This window comes from Rattus norvegicus, chromosome X (genome assembly GCF_036323735.1).
Source record: "Rattus norvegicus strain BN/NHsdMcwi chromosome X, GRCr8, whole genome shotgun sequence".
NCBI lineage: Eukaryota > Metazoa > Chordata > Mammalia > Rodentia > Muridae > Rattus > Rattus norvegicus.
In genome coordinates this window covers 137,387,895-137,403,247 of record NC_086039.1, presented here as the reverse complement: position 1 = coordinate 137,403,247, position 15,353 = coordinate 137,387,895, and the positions used below count along the sequence as shown (strand labels likewise).

At 42.7% G+C, this 15,353-nt stretch overlaps 1 protein-coding gene across 2 annotated transcripts; it reads right to left on the bottom strand.

Moving 5' to 3' along the window:
• Positions 1-3,795: 3,795 nt before the first annotated feature.
• Ccdc160 (coiled-coil domain containing 160) lies at positions 3,796-14,182 on the bottom strand. 2 transcript variants are annotated; one of them, XM_039100326.2, is made up of 4 exons: positions 13,962-14,182; positions 13,450-13,500; positions 10,140-10,223; positions 3,796-5,207 (listed from the first exon to the last, which is right to left on the bottom strand). In XM_039100326.2, the coding sequence occupies exons 1-4, from the start codon at positions 14,004-14,006 to the stop codon at positions 4,215-4,217; spliced, it is 1,173 nt and encodes a 390-aa protein (XP_038956254.1). In that variant the 5' UTR covers positions 14,007-14,182; the 3' UTR covers positions 3,796-4,214. The 2 variants fall into 2 exon arrangements, with proteins under 2 accessions (XP_038956254.1, NP_001388137.1); NM_001401208.1 differs by lacking the exons at positions 13,450-13,500; positions 13,962-14,182 and adding an exon at positions 11,310-11,468.
• Positions 14,183-15,353: the final 1,171 nt, after the last annotated feature.

Below are 15,353 nucleotides of genomic sequence, written 5' to 3'. Positions count from 1 at the left end.
AGCAGATCACATTACAACCACAGTCAGGAAGCAGAGAGAGATGCGCAGATCACTTTCACTCATTTCTTCAGTCCAGGATTCCAGCCGATGAAATGATGGCACCCACATTCAGAATAGATTTCTCACCACTTAACCTAATCTAGAACTGCCCTCACAGATATGCCAAGAGATTTGTCTGCTAGGTGATTCTAGATCTTGTCAAGATGACAATATCAACTACCACGTCTAGTCTCCCAGGAAGTGACATGAGCCCAGGGAAATATAGTGAAAATCAAAAGACTGAATACAATTTGAGGGGTGTGTGTGTGTGTGTGTGTGTGTGTGTGTGTGTGTGTGTGTGTGTCTGTGTCTGTGTCTGTGTCTGTGTCTGTGTCTGTGTGTGTAGACATAGAGACAGAGAAGACTTAGAACACTACAACTGTAGTTTTGACTTCTGAAGCAGTAGACATGCTATTGATATTCAGTGCGGGAATGAGGGTGCATGTACAGTACATGTCTAGTTAAAGTGTTAGTATCTTTTGCATGCAAATAAGAAGACAATGATTTATTCTGGTCTGAATGCAGTCTAGTAGTAGGTCCCCAGCTGCAAAGCTCCTATTTCCAAGGGTAAACAGAAAATACTGTAATCACCTCTCTTGCTTCTGTTTTATTCCCTCAGATGGGTTTTTCATACTGGAGAACCAAAGCAGAGGTTTCTTCCTCTTTCTGGTACTCTGCTTACTAGGACTGGAGTTAACCTTGCACAGCCTTCACTAGGGGCTGAGTACGTTCTGACTCTAGAAAGTTCCAGCAGAACTTGAACTCAGAGAGGCCATCCAGCCGAGTCATTACTCTGGATTAAGGCTTCATGTAGTAACAAACTCAAAATATCCTCCCTGTCACTTGATCCACCTTTGCAAACATATACTATTGATGCCCACATAATGAATGATACTCTCCAGAGAATACAACTGGAGTAAACATAAGTATATCAAGGAGAGAGGTGCTTGGCCAGCTCTCCATTGTCAGTTAATATCACAGTGCTAGGAACAAAGGGGACTTGTACTGTTTCTTTGTGATCTCTGCTTATCCTCCCAGGAAGACTATTGATCCTATCTTATAGGATGATCAGCCCCAGTTGCCAAGTTCACACAGGGAGTAATTGACTAATGTAGCCTGCACATTCAGAGTCTGGTGCTTCTTTGGAGAGCGGCACAAATGTGGTGCTTCTCTTTTAGACCTGTCTTTGAAGATGGACTGTTCACAGTGAAGTTTGCTTGATACTATGACTGATGTTTCTTAAGCATATTGTTTGCAAAACAAAGGAGTGGCTGCCAAAGGTCTGCTCATATATGCATAGTTATTTTTCTTCCTTTCTCATCTGGAGCCCAGGGTTTACATCCCAAGAACACCATACTTTGATCTGGCCAAAAAGGAGCAGGAGTTGGAAGTCACAGTAGGTTTCGAGGGTAGGCTCTTAAATGGGACTTAAAAACTCAGCAGTAAAAACAACACGCAAGACCTATTAATTCACTGCTGGGCAGAGTACTCTTTGAGACAAAATAAACCTCCTATATTCTCTTTCAGAAGTGCCCCACAGGTGAGTCCTTATTGCCACCTCTTTTCTGAACTCATTCCTAGCCTCAGGACCGGAAGTCATCTACCCTCCTTATATTCTAACTGCACTCTACATTAACATCACTACTACAGCTCTAAGCACTTTGTTCCTGAAGTCAGAGAGACTGGTTTTATTTATAAACCCTTTGATTCCCATGTCCACTTCTAGCATATTTCATATTTCACTATCTCTGTAACTACACATGCATGCCCACACGTATGTATACATACCACATATGATAAAGCCTCAGCAAAATTTAGAGAAAGTGGAGCCCATGGTGAAAGGCATTCCAATAATAGTAACCACCCAGGCTTCTTGAGGGAAGAATTAAGGGCTTGGTGGTACTTTGTGGGTCTTTGTACTGATTTCAAATTCTTCACTCAACAAATTAAAGGGATGAGTAATCCAATGTGCCATCCCCATTTAAAAATACTTGTATAGTTCACCTTCAATCAATCAGAAATTATTATGATAAACTATTCTATTCAACTTTGGGAGACTCATAAAATCTAAGAAGCAAGGTAATTAGAGACATGGGTGGGTTCAGAAAATGTGTGCCTATCTGGACTTTTTTTTTATGACAAATCAACTGTTATTTCTGCCTGTACACGAACAGGAACATTTAATTTCCTAGCTTTCCCCTAGCCTTTTTCAGCCCTGTTTTTATTTTAATGATGATTCCATTTTAGCTTTGAACTATCAGCTCAGTGACCTTGGATTCTTTTTCCTTGGCTCTCTGGAACAGGTAATGGAACCGGTAATGGAACCCGTAATGGAACAGGTAATGAATGGGTTATTACTCATTGTCTGCTTGGTTAGTCCCTGGACCTAGGCTTTCCACAGAGCCTTTAAATATGGCAAGCCTTTCTGAATCTCAGCATCTGAGGTAGTCTCAGCAGAAATTTATATTTCAGGACCATCCTGGATATACATTTTTCTGACCCCAAAGCTGGGCTAAGCCAAGTAGCTGTCTTCTCTAGACCTCTATCTACTACATCCTTTCCTACTCCCTCAAGTGCATAGACATACTCATGAAAAGTAAAATGAACTTGCTGCAAGCATGATATGTATGACTGATGAACCGACGTCCTCTTGACTTTATCAAAAACAGAGGTGGGGACTGGAAAATTCGTTTGTTTATGCAGAGAACCTGAGTTCAACTCCAAGCTCCCATTTGGTGGCTCACAACCATCCATGACTCCAGTTCCTGGGGATCCAATGCCTTCTTCTGATGTCCTCAGGCATCAGGCACACAGTTGGTATGCAGACAAACACACACACACACACCATCTTTTTAAAAACCAGAAATCAGAAGACTGAGGACATGGGGACATGGCTCCTTTGGTCCGTGATTATCAAGCATGCACCAAGGCCTCCATTCCGTCCTCCGCATTCCTATTATCCCGGTCCATGAGAGATGAAGGTACGGTAATCAGAAGTTCAAGGCCATCTTAGGCTATATATTAAGATCAAAGCCAGCCAGGAATATGAGAGATCTTGTGTGAAAAACAAAAGAAAATGGAATTAGGTCCAGGTTTGGTGGCAAACATTTGTAATCCTAGCAATTGGAAGGATAAGATATGAGGATTTGGAGTTTTCCATCAGCAAGGGCTAAACATTGCGGCCCTGTTTCAACATTATCCTAGCAGAAATAAGACCCTGGGTTTGATTCCCAACACTACACACAGAAAAACAGAATTGTATCAAGTGACCGAGCTTGGTGGTTAGAGCACTATGTGACAGCTCAGCTTTCTGTCGTTAAGGAATGAGTGCCTTCGTGAGGCAAACACAAATGAACAACAGTTCTAGCTCAGTGCTGCAAGCAAGGCAAGGACAGAGCTTAGACAGCTCCTGGCTGAACTTCAGAAGAACTGTGTAAAAAAAACGCCCCTTGCTAGCCAATGTAAGAAAAGGCAAGAGCCGTGGTCGACAGAGGCCTGGCTTCTAGCAAAGGTCAGAACAATGACTCTAGATCATCTCGTAGTCTCTGGGAACTGTGTCCAAGTCTGAGGAGAGAGCAGGAGGAAATCAGCAGCAGAGATTGTGTTCCCGAGATGTTTACATGTGCCTAATTAAGGTTAGACCCCAAAGAAAGCAGATACATTTTTACCCTATTGAGTTTGACCCAGCAGCTAAAAGACTCAGGCATGTGTGATTGTTTGTTTGTTTGTTCGTTTGTTTCAAGAATCAAAGGCATATTTTATGCTTATACATGTAAACAAGATTTTTATTGTTCACATTGATTACCACAGATAGGAGAACATTGATGTGCCAAGGACATGGCTAACAAGATCACACAGGGCTGCTGACTCAGATTCATCTATGATCTAGTGAATCCGATCGGGTGTTTTTATTGTTGTTTTGTTTAAATATATGTATAGTCCATATAAAAGAGATTTTAGAAGCTTTCATTCAGAGTCTCACAATGACTGCAGGAAGAGAAACAAATGCTTTGATATCAACATCTGCATAAATTGTAGATGTTCTGATTCACCAGAAGTAGAGATTACACGCTTTCAAATACATTTTAGCAGTACACAAATATATAGAGATATAGTACGATAAACATTGATTTGGCTCAATAGCATTCCCAGTGAAAGGCTTTTGTTTTTTAAGTTTAAAAAACATTCCCAGTAAAGTGGTCAGCAGTATTTGATGACCTTACCACTGAAGCAACGTGTCTTCCAAGCAACTGTAGAGCTCTGCTGTTCTTCGCCCTCAGGGTCTTCTCGACTCTCAGCTCATTCTTGATGGCACCCAGCTCCAAGCGGATCTTTTCCATCTCCAGCTCGTAAAACAATTTCATTTCTTCTCTGAGGAGCGCGGTATTTAGTTCTGTTTGATGCTTCAGTTTCCTGACAGCGTCTTTCAAGTTCCTGTTCTCCAGATTCAACCTGTACATGACTTCTTTGGCTTGCTGGAGCTCTTCAGTTAAGTTTTTTACGTTTGTCGCTTTTTCAGACAGGTCGTTTTTCAAAGCTTGCAGTTCCCGGTCTTTCTTGGAAGCAGCTATCGGTTCTTGAAAATTGACAGCTTTCATTGAGGCTTCTTTTCTAGAGTTCAAAAGTTCTTTTTCGGCGTTTTCAAAGTCCTGTTCTATCTCCCGGCATTTCAGGCTAAGTTCTCCCAGCTCTTCATTCAGAAGGTGCAGGCGGAGTTTTGGAGGCATCGCTTCGGTCCATTTCTTCCTGGTGCCTTGCGTGGCAGCCGGCAATTCCTTCTTACTCCACGCAGAGGCGCTCTCCCTTCTGTGAGAACTTTCCTTCGTTGCTTCATCTGAATCAAGCAAGTCCCTGAAGGCAACATTGGTATTTGCTTCATTCTTCGATACGTTCTTCCTTCTCTCTCTTAAATTTGGATCTTGTTCTCTTTCTACTATCTGGGAAGAATATTCTTTCCTCTTAAATTTATTTCCTTCTTGATTGTTCCTCATGGAAAAGTTAGAAATTCTCCCCATCCTCTTGGGTTTGTCTGCAGCTGGCTGTTCAGAGAAAGACTGAGGCGGTGCAGCGTCTTCCTGAAAATCATGCTCATTTACAAAAGGAGTGAACGTATTGTCTTTCCATTGCTTTCTTCTAGCATCCATTTTCCCGGGCACCTGTTTGATTTCCTGAAAAACAAAATTTAAAACCAAGCAAATGATCTCCATGGGTAGTACATGGGCAGTAGAAAGAACCAAGAGTGCTGATTTGCCCCCGGCAGCGGCCTAAACGTGTGAGGGTCAGCTCTGCTCAAACTAACTTGGACCTCCTGTTCCTGGTTTATATATGAAAAGGGCTAACATAGCTAAATTCAACAAACACCTGCACCTCTAAAATTCTTCCAACCCACAAAATAGAATGAGTAAGTGAGCACATATATTATTCTTTGCAGACAGTCCTATGAGAAGGCAACTGTATGCACAGAAAACACAGTGCTCTTAGTAATAAAAAGGTTCTTTTGGAATGGCGAGGCAAATATTGTTAAAGTGCCTTTCCTTGAATATGTCTGACACCTTTTTTCTAGTTTTCTCAGATAGAAGTACTGTTTGTTCATTCTTTAAAGTGACCGAAACTTCAAGGCTTAATGCGACGTGAGCTACTTCTGGTAAAGTGTACCAGGCAGACTTCCTTATGACTAACTCTGCCAAATGCCCTTCTGCAGGAATTTCTGCTATTCCAGTCCGAGGCTTCGTCTTTAGGAAGGATTGCCAAGTGTACGGAATTCTCTCTGTTTTGAGAGCAATTTTATAGTGAGATGTCATGTCAACAGTTGAAAATATTACTGCTATTAAAAGTGTTTTTCTTATTCAGACTCTAAGTATAGGAATTTTACAGGGCAGTTCCTGTTGGTGTGTAGCACATGTTTTAGCGTTCCAGCACTAGGGAAAGGTGGAGGCAGGAGGATCAGGAGTTCAAGGACAGTCTTGGCCTACTATTAATGGAGTTTGAGAACAGCCTGGCCTTCATGAGACACTCCTCCACCCCTCAAACAACAAACAAGTAAAAAAAAAAGTAACTAATCATGGCTGGATTGTACCTCAGTGACAGGGTGTTTATTTACTGTGTAAGAAATCCTGGTTTCCATTCCCAGACCTTAATGACAAACTCAAACAAGAAGTCCATGGTGCACATTTGCCACAATCATGTTTTTTTTTTCTCTAGAAATGGTCTTTTCTGACTTTTGAAACAAATTATTTTAGTTGCAGTGCAGAACAGTCTAGGTCACGCCTGTCCCGGGAAGAAACGATAGTCATAATCCTGGCTTCTCTCCCTTTTAGAAACAGAACACAAGCGAGTCAAGGTAGCCACAACAACCATCAGGGGAAGGAGCTGATGCAGGAGCAGAGAGTGGCATGAAATTGTGAGCCACGTCTCTTCAGAAACCAAATTTTATCAGAGAATTCTCTTAAGAAAAAAAAATTTTAAGCTTGTAATGATAGCAAGGACAGAGAGATGATTGACAGACTGACTTTACCTAATTCTGGATGAAAACATTGGTGGGATTGAAGGAGGCCACTCACCTTATACCTTGACACTAGAAGTGAAACATCTAAGAGAAACTTCTGGGTACAGATCGAAGTTACCGTAGAAAACTCCTCATCAACAATTTTAATGTTGCTCCTTGGGTGCATACACACCCATACTTTTTTTTCATCTTTACTCTATGTTTCTTCCCTGTACTTTTGGAGAATTTCCTAAGTGTCTCTAAGGCTGTTGCATTTAATGAATCCTAGAAATCCAGTACTTTATCTGAAAACCTGGAGGAGGCTCCGAAAAATGGAGCAACTTGAGCAAGGCCACGCACGTAGCCTTTAGTGCTAAAACTGAGACCCTGTCTCCCAGGTCATTGCTTGTTCTGAAAACCCCCTTTCTTCATCTGCTAGGAGTCATTCCACAAGACAGAAAGAAGGGATTCCATTGTCTGCAGAGCTTAGGTTATCCTTTAAGGAGCCACAAGAGGAGAGAGAAAAGCTGAATGGGGGAGGGGAGGAAAGAAAGAAAGGTCTGAAAGGCTCCTTGGCATTCCTCTCTCCAGGCTCCCACAGGCGGGGTCAGGGGTCTCCGAGATGCTCCTTTTTCTCTTTCATTGGTAAGACAGCCTTTAAGAACTTGTTCCCACATTTAGTTAGAGCGTGGCAAACCTCCAAGTAGGGCTGAACACTGTTAGTAGCACCTTCTTCTGCTTTTACTACACAACAGGCAGGGCATGAGGATTTGGAGCAAGGACAAGGAATGTGTTTTAAAAAATGACACCCCTCCACGTTGGCCTGGCAGCCATTTTTCCTCAATCAGTTTCACTAAGGTAATTTTCCTCAGCAGAAGGGAAACCATTACTGAAAGTATAAACATGCCCTTTTAGCTGGGCAGAGTGCACATTTGTTCTTGTGTCTACTTAACTCTGCATTGAATCTTGAAGGGCTGAAGGAGACCCAAGAGAAATGAGCAATTTAAAGAAGCCAGTCAGAACATGGACAGGAAAAAAAATAAAGTCAGGACAAAAATAACAGAGTTCTTCTACAAAAATTATTCCCTGAAAGGCCTTGGGACTGCACTGCCATATTATATAACTATCTACATTTCTGTCTGGCATGAATTCATAGTGGACTTCTGATAATTCTAGCTAGTATCCCACCTGGAATTATTACCATTTCTCTTCTGGTGACTATTTTGTGGTGACAGTTTGATACAGTGAAGGATAGCTGTCCTCATGCTTTATTATTTTTTCTTTAAAACACTTGGCTACTTAATGACATCTCTTAATGACATCTGTGAGATATGTCTGATTTGTTCCCCAAGCGTCTCTCTTTCTGTTAAACTCTGTGCTTAAGATCTGTGTTAAAGATGTCTTCAGTGAACCAAAATGAAGAGGAGGACAGGAAGGAGGAAGAAAAGGCTACTTGAGAGGCTGAAACAGGAGTGTCACTTGAGTATCAAGAATTTTACAAAAGAATTTTGTAATCACTGACAAAACAAAGTAAGAGCAAATTAATAACATAATATTAATATTGAAGACTAAGCCAAGAGTGATAATTTGTTAAGGCTCTCTGGTTATATCATTGTACTGAAAATACTAGGCGAAAGTCTATCTATCATTACACAGCTTCAGAAAATGATATGCTTCTGTTTATTGGAAGAGGAGAAATCAATAAAGCCACCTCTCACTCATTTTCAAGGTCAGGCCCTGGGAAGGAAACTTCCAATAAGGTGCACAGGAAACTTAATTATTTGTTTTCTAAAGTATTTGTATTTGACATCATATGCTTTGGGAAATTTCCTGACACCACCCCACTATAGTTCCCCATCCTGTCCCTCGCCGCCCCCCTCCTGTTATCCTATTTACATTAGAATTTGGTTTTACACTTTCAGAGCTCTCTTGGTATATCTCCGTCTGTAAATGCAATTGCTTTTCCCACCATAGGTAGGCAGTCACTGGGAAGCAGTTCCTGGGGGGTGGGGGATGTCACAAGCTTTTCTCCACCTCACAAAGGTCCTTCTTCCAAGTGAAGATGAGTGATTCTTGGTAATGCTCCTCCCCTGACCCTGCTCAGCAACTCCTCTCAGTCACTCAGCCACTCAGCTTCCTTTCACTGCCTTTCAGGGCTGAAGAGATGGCGCAGCAGTTAAGGCTGCTGTTGCCCAGGTCCTAGGTTCATTTCCCAGCCCCACATGACAGCTCACAATTGTCTGTAACTCCAGTTCCAGGGAATCCATGACACCAGGCATGCATGTGCTGCACCTATCAGTGCATGCAGGCAAAATACCCATGCACATAAGTAAAATTGATCTTAAAACCGAGTCCTGACATTCCGTTATTGCCCAAGGACCATCAGAGGAGAACAAAATCCCCCTACCCGCCTTATCCCAAAGAACACCCTCGCTGTATCTTTGGATGCTTTCCACTCTTCTGACTCCCAGGAAAAAAGAAACTGCTCAGCCAAAATAGGAAAAGAAAATAGTTCACTCGGCCAGGCATGGCAGTGCATGCCTTAATCCCAGCACCCAAGGAGGCAGGTCTCTGTGGGGTTGAGGCCAGCCTTGTCTACATTGGGAGCTAAGGACAGCTTGGGATACAGAGTGAGACTTGTATAAAAAATAGTAAGTAATATAAAAGAATAGTAAGAGTTGCAACTTTCCCCGTATTCCCATTGCTTTCTGGGATGACACAAGATTCAGACTTGGGTTCCTTGAGGGTAACTTTTGCATTCCCCATTTTCCTTCACTAAGTTGTGAAAAACCACTCAATAACAAAATGAAGGCCCAAGTGAGCCTGTGTGCAGCCCAAGTGGATCGTCATGCCTTACTAGACAGGACTGAGGGCAGGCCGGAAGGGGGACATCTTGAAAAAAGATTAAGTGCAGGTTGTGGCAAGCTATGCTGGTGCTCACTGTTCAGAACTGCTCAAGACTCGCCTTCCCGGAAGCGGCAGATTCTTAAAGTATAAAACAGTGGTAATGAACCTACTTCACAGGTGGTTGATAGCAAATGGCCCACCTGAAGCACTCTGATCCCAGTAACCTAATCCCAGTACCTCAGGGGCTCACAGCTGCTAAATCTGCATATGTAGATTTCCCGCTGGGGCTAGACCCTGTAACACTGGCTATGGGAAAAGCAGAGAATTTTCTTTCCAAAACTTTTAAATAAATTCATTTTTTCCACTTCATATCTGTCTGTCATATTCCTTTTCTCTGTTAACATAGGTGAGCGCTGAGACCCGGAGCCAAGTATAATGGTCACACTGGTCTCTGGCAACAACGATTTTTAATGGAGTTATTTTTGGTTTTTGTTTTTAAGAAGGAAAAAGGAAAATCTATATTGTCCTCTCCAGCTTACGTACTTCCCTGGATGACATTTTAGGGCAAGGGCTTTAATGTTTCCCTTGAAGTTTATTTGCTTAGCTGAAGTCTTCAGGGCACTTCTCTTTTGAATGTTTATGAGGCCGTCTTGAAAGTCTGCTGACAGGGAAGATTGATGATTCTGTTACAAAGTTGAAGGTTTAGGTTGGGCAAGACTGAGCTTCTAAACTCCCAGGATGAGATAACAGCCAGAACAAGTGTACTTACCCTTCCTGAGGTCCAAGGTCTTAGACCGGATGTCACTGGTCTCCTCCAGCTTGGACTGGAGAAAACAGTCCACCCTCCACCTCCCTGCAGGAAATATAATTTAAGGAATGTCCAAACCCATGGTATTCACTGAAGTGTCCATTAAAGTCACAGATGCTACACTTGGAATGTCCGTGGGTCTATCTGCAGTGTGGCCCCAGACAGAAGTCATTTCTCTTGCTAAGTTTTCAATCCATTTTTCCAACTGTTCTGCTACTGTCCTCTTTTCTCAGGCAATACAAATGTCAACTGGGGCAAGAATCATGCTGGTACTGTATTCAACACAGTATCTCTTTACTCTTAGCATGTACTGAACAGACGAGCCACCTGTGGTGGAGACAGAATTTTGCTGATTCTAATATGCCTACCAAGAGCCACATTAGCAAAGAGCTGGAGCCTAGGTCTGGCTTCCCTCCTTAGAGTACAGTTAATTCGTAAAACCACAACACAGAAGTGGTCCTGCTTTTTGCTCTCATCTTTCAGGGTTCTAACATATGGGTCTAGTGCCCACTTTCCTGGACAGAATGTCTTTTCTATTGTTTGGCCAATATGGAGAGAGAAACAAAGTACCATTGAAAACTCGGTACTGTATATGGTTATGATCCCCAATTCTTTGTTGTTAGTGTGAAGTTATTCCTTCTTGAAGAAAAGATACAGAGTCACCTGAGTTCCCAAGGCTTAGACTTTATTACTATGGGAGTCACATTCTTGCTATAAAGCTGTATCTTTGTATGCATAGTTTGGGGATTTTTCTTTGTGAATGGTTAACTAAAACTCTTGCCATCCTTGCTTCTATGGAAAAGAAGGTGGCTGTGAAGGAGATGCTGTTAGAACCCCTACTGCAGGTTACTCTTTTCACCTCTCCAGTCCCGATCCTGTAGCTGGTGGGTGAATGGATAAGCTTGACCCCACTTCTCTGTCCACAACCCCTTTCCCACGCCCTGTTTCTTTTCTTTCCAAACACTCGCTAGCTCCAGCCTGGGGCTCTTAAGAGAAGAAGAAGAAGAAGAAGAAAAAAAAAAAAAAACCTGCTGCTGGGACTTCCTTGGTTTTCCGCCCTCTCGCAGGGCGAGTCAGGGGGTAAAGAGGGGCGCGCCAAGGAAGCCCGGGATGTCCCTTCCACAGACATACCTGGAAGCGCGGGTGCGGTCTAGAGAGCCCTGTCCACTCTTCCCCGAAGCCGGTCACTACCGGCAGGCAGCAGCCCCTTGTTCAGTGCTAGCCGCCGCGACCCGGCCAGGCTGGCCCGGGGCAGAGCCTCTGCAGTGCAGCTCCAGCGCGGGCCGCACTGTTGCCTAGCAACCAGGCGGATGGATTTAAAGGGACCGGGCACTGAAGGGACCCGGCGCTGCAGGTTGGGTACTGCTAGTCAGGGTGTCAAGGCCGGACCAGAGCACTGAGCATGCCCGGTAGGGCGACCACTGTGGTGGATTTTGCCAGGCAAGAAATAGGAAAGCAGGGAGAAGGCGCTGAGTCAGAATAGGGTCAAGAAAATGCTAGTCAAACCCATCCATCCACCAGTGGGACTATTAGAATGGATCCAAGCGATTCTTAGGGCTATGTGACAACTGACTGTGGAGAGATGACGAGGAGTTGCATAGGGTTGTTCCCTAGATTTGGTATTTAGTAACAGGATGTTACGGAGGGTTTGTTTTGGAAGACCTCCTAGGTTGGAGTCTGGGTTGCTAATAATGTGGGGGGTTGCATCATATTCCCATCTCTACCCCATGTACACCCTCGCAAGTCAGCACAATGGCTTACTTGGCCAGAAGTTCTATGTTAGGCAAAGTACTAAGAATCTTGAGTCAGGACCTGGCTGTGCCTGTATGGGAGATGAGGCCTGTCTCCATCCACATTGTCTCCATTTGTCACTCAAGGATTGGCCTAAGCTGTTTTTGAACAGACTTGAATGTAAAAATGTCGAGGATAACTAGGTTACACTATTCTCTGGGTAAAAATCACTCCATATCCCCAGTCGCCCAAATTTTCTCTTTAAACTTTTTTTAAAAAGATTTATTTATTATATATGAGTACACTGTAGTTAACTTCAGACACACCAGAGGAGGGCATCAGATCCCATTACAGATAGTTGTGAGCCACCATGTGGTGGCTGGGAATTGAACTCAGGACCTCTGGGAGAGTAGTCAGTGCTCTTAACCGCTGAGCCATCTCTCCAGCCCCCTCTTTAAACTTTTAAAGCTGCCCCCCCAACTTCCCAGGGTTTCCTTGCGTGACAAAGCCTACATCTTTCATTATATTATTTATTCCAGAACATGCTACTTCATGGAATAAATAAATGATTTCCTCAGGCTTTGATTAGTCGGTTGCACAGTGTAAAATTTTTAGTCTGTACCTCGCCAGGGGTGTAGGCTGTGAAAGATGGATTTTTATGAGTACCAGATATAGTTAGTAATGGGTGATTCTTTAGAAAATTGGTCTTTACTTGGACCCAAGAGAAAGAAAGGGAAATGACAACTCTGGGGTCTCTAGGGAAAGGTGGTTTAAGTTCACTTTAAAGGTGACAATCTGATTTAACAAGACCTAACAGGTGAGTGACTTGGGAACAATATGGCTACATTTTTAAAATTCAAACCTTGGGAACCAGATCTAACAGGTGTTTGGGAACTGGTGAGGCTGCATTCAGATGCCCTGAGGCCCAGTTCTCAGGCTGCCTTTTCCTCCTTAGAGAACCAAAGTCAACAAGAGTTAGACAGAGGCAGAAGGCTCATGTCAATATGTGGTTTATTAAAGACCCTGATAGAGTTGGCCTATGGGGATTCATGAGCTTCTTGATACTAAATTTCTAAATTGCCCCGTTTTTAATCATTGGTTTTCCTTGTCTTCAAAGGGCTCCATTTACTTCTGCTTGCTATGACATTCATTACTAATAAAATAGAGGAATCTTTCTTGATTGCTCTATGTGTTAGATTCCCCATTTGCGCAATGGGAGTAATTGTATCTCATTTGTAAGACTGCTGAGAAGAGTGAGTTAATCGGTTTTCAAGTCCTTAGAACCGCACGTGACACAGTAAACCCCATGGGAAAGAATCGCAGCTCTCTTTATCTTGCTCCATAATTCCACTACTGTCCTAAAATGTAAATATGACTACACTGATGGAAAACAGGACTCAGATTCTTAAGACCAATCATGCCAAACCTTTATTCCAGGTGAAGATCCAAGTCTTTTAAAGTAATTCCACCCTACAACTATATTCCTGGTGGGCCAGAGGTGGGCAAGGAGCGGCGGGATGGGAGAAGCAATGAAGATTACCTTGGTCTGGTGTTTGAAATGTGGTATGTCACTCCTTCGTGTTCTAGAAGTCTTAAATGGCAAACAGTCAAGAATTATGAGGACAGAAAATTTCATTTTTCCATACTACAACCATTTTGGACAAATATGGAAGTTCACCACTAGTTACTATCCGCCACAACCATTCCCGGTGCTGAGGTGACAAGGTACTTTGCTTGATAATAATTGAATTCCAAATCATGCAATGGAACCCACTTCTCATTTTACCATGTAGGATGCTAAGGTTCAGAGAAACAAAGTGATTTACTTTCTAATCACATAGCAAAGCAGGTCCTATCAAACAATTCTAGTTTCAGCAGCCCCAAACTCGTGATAGTCTGACAAATGAAAATATGTACACTTATAGATTATTATACATACACTTATGTATTATATATATGTAAGTCTCTAAACATTAACACAGGTAATGACAATAATAGACACTATTAGTCACACCCCACACCTCATATCTCAGCATAGTATGTTAACTGTACCTTCACGATGCATCGAGAATCCGTTTCGTACTGTTTTGTCTCCATCACTGTTCACTCCTATTCTGATGCTTGACTTCTTGACTGGACTATTGCAATCAAAGGACTGCTTCTATACTTGCTCACTAAGTCTACTTCTCAGGGTTGCTGTAGCAAACTACCTCCAAGTGTGAGGCTTAAAACAATAGGAACTTAATCTCTCACTGTTCTCAGTGCCCAGAAGAATAAATCCAAGGTCATACAGGGCTGCTTCTTTTCAGAGGCTTCAAGGGAGACTCTGTTTCTCCTAGGTCCTGGCTGTTATCAACAAATCCTTGACCTTTTTTGGCCTCTGAATGCATCATTCCAATCTCTGCCGGTGTTCACATTGTGTTCTCTCTGTGTATCTGTTTTGTCTTCATGTGGCTGTCTCCTTTCTGAGTATGTCTGTGTCCTAATTTCTCTCCTCTTACAAGGAAACCAGTTGGTAGACCAGGGCTCATATGAAAGGATGCTGATATGAAAGGATGTCATCTTAATGTCTTAGCATCCAAAAAGTTCCTAAATCAAATCACATTCACAGGTCCCAGTGGTGCAAATGTGATCATAGTTTTTAGGAGAACATACAGTGTGCCTGCCTAATTTCTATTTACATCAAGCCCTTCCTATCTCTATTCTTTCTTTCTGTCTATCCTGAAACTCACCCCAAAGGCCAGGCTGGCCTCAAATTCTCAAATCTCCGAAGCTGAAAGACCCCATCCACTCCGAAGATCTAGGATGTGATCTCTTGAAGTGCTAGGATGAAAGGTGCACAGGACCACCCCCTGAATCCTACTTCCATTCTTTATATGAGTACACCATCAGTGTCTTCACCCACACCAGAGGAGGACACCAGATCCCATTACAGATGGTTGTGAGCCACCATGTTGTTGCTGGGATTCAAACTCAAGACCTCTGGAAGAGCAGTCAGTGCTCTTAACCACTGAGCCATCTCTCCAGTTCCCTATTCTTAAATTGTCCTTTATTCCCCACCCCTCCACACTCACAATCTTCTACTCTTTTCATTCTTGCTGTCTCCACTTCAGCAGACTGGATGTCTTTGTTTTGAAAACACCACGTCCCTATCTACCATTAGGAACTTTGCTCAACTTCTTTCCTTTGTTTTGAATATTCTTTTTCCAGAACGTCTACATCTCTTACATCTTTACCTCCCTGTATTAGTCTATTTTCCTGTTTACGATAAAATATTTTGATAAAAGCAGTTTGAGAGAGAATGTTCAATTCTGATTCATCAATAATACTCTTCTTCATAGTGGAGAAGTCAAGACAGTAGCAGCCCGAAGGAACTGATTGTATCCTATCTACAACCAGACAATTATGAATGCCTGCTTCTGCTTAGCTTTCTCTCTTCATTTA

What these genes read in the sequence shown, in the direction of transcription:
- Ccdc160 (XM_039100326.2), bottom strand. Translation starts at nt 14,006, where the DNA reads ATGGAGACAAAACAGTACGAAACGGATTCTCGATGCATCGTGAAG. An exon ending in ATTCTCGATGCATCGTGAAG is followed by an intron (nt 13,501 to 13,961) that starts GTACAGTTAACA and finishes TTGCCATTTAAG; the next exon opens with ACTTCTAGAACACGAAGGAG. An exon ending in GACCTTGGACCTCAGGAAGG is followed by an intron (nt 5,208 to 10,139) that starts GTAAGTACACTT and finishes TTTGTTTTTCAG; the next exon opens with GAAATCAAACAGGTGCCCGG.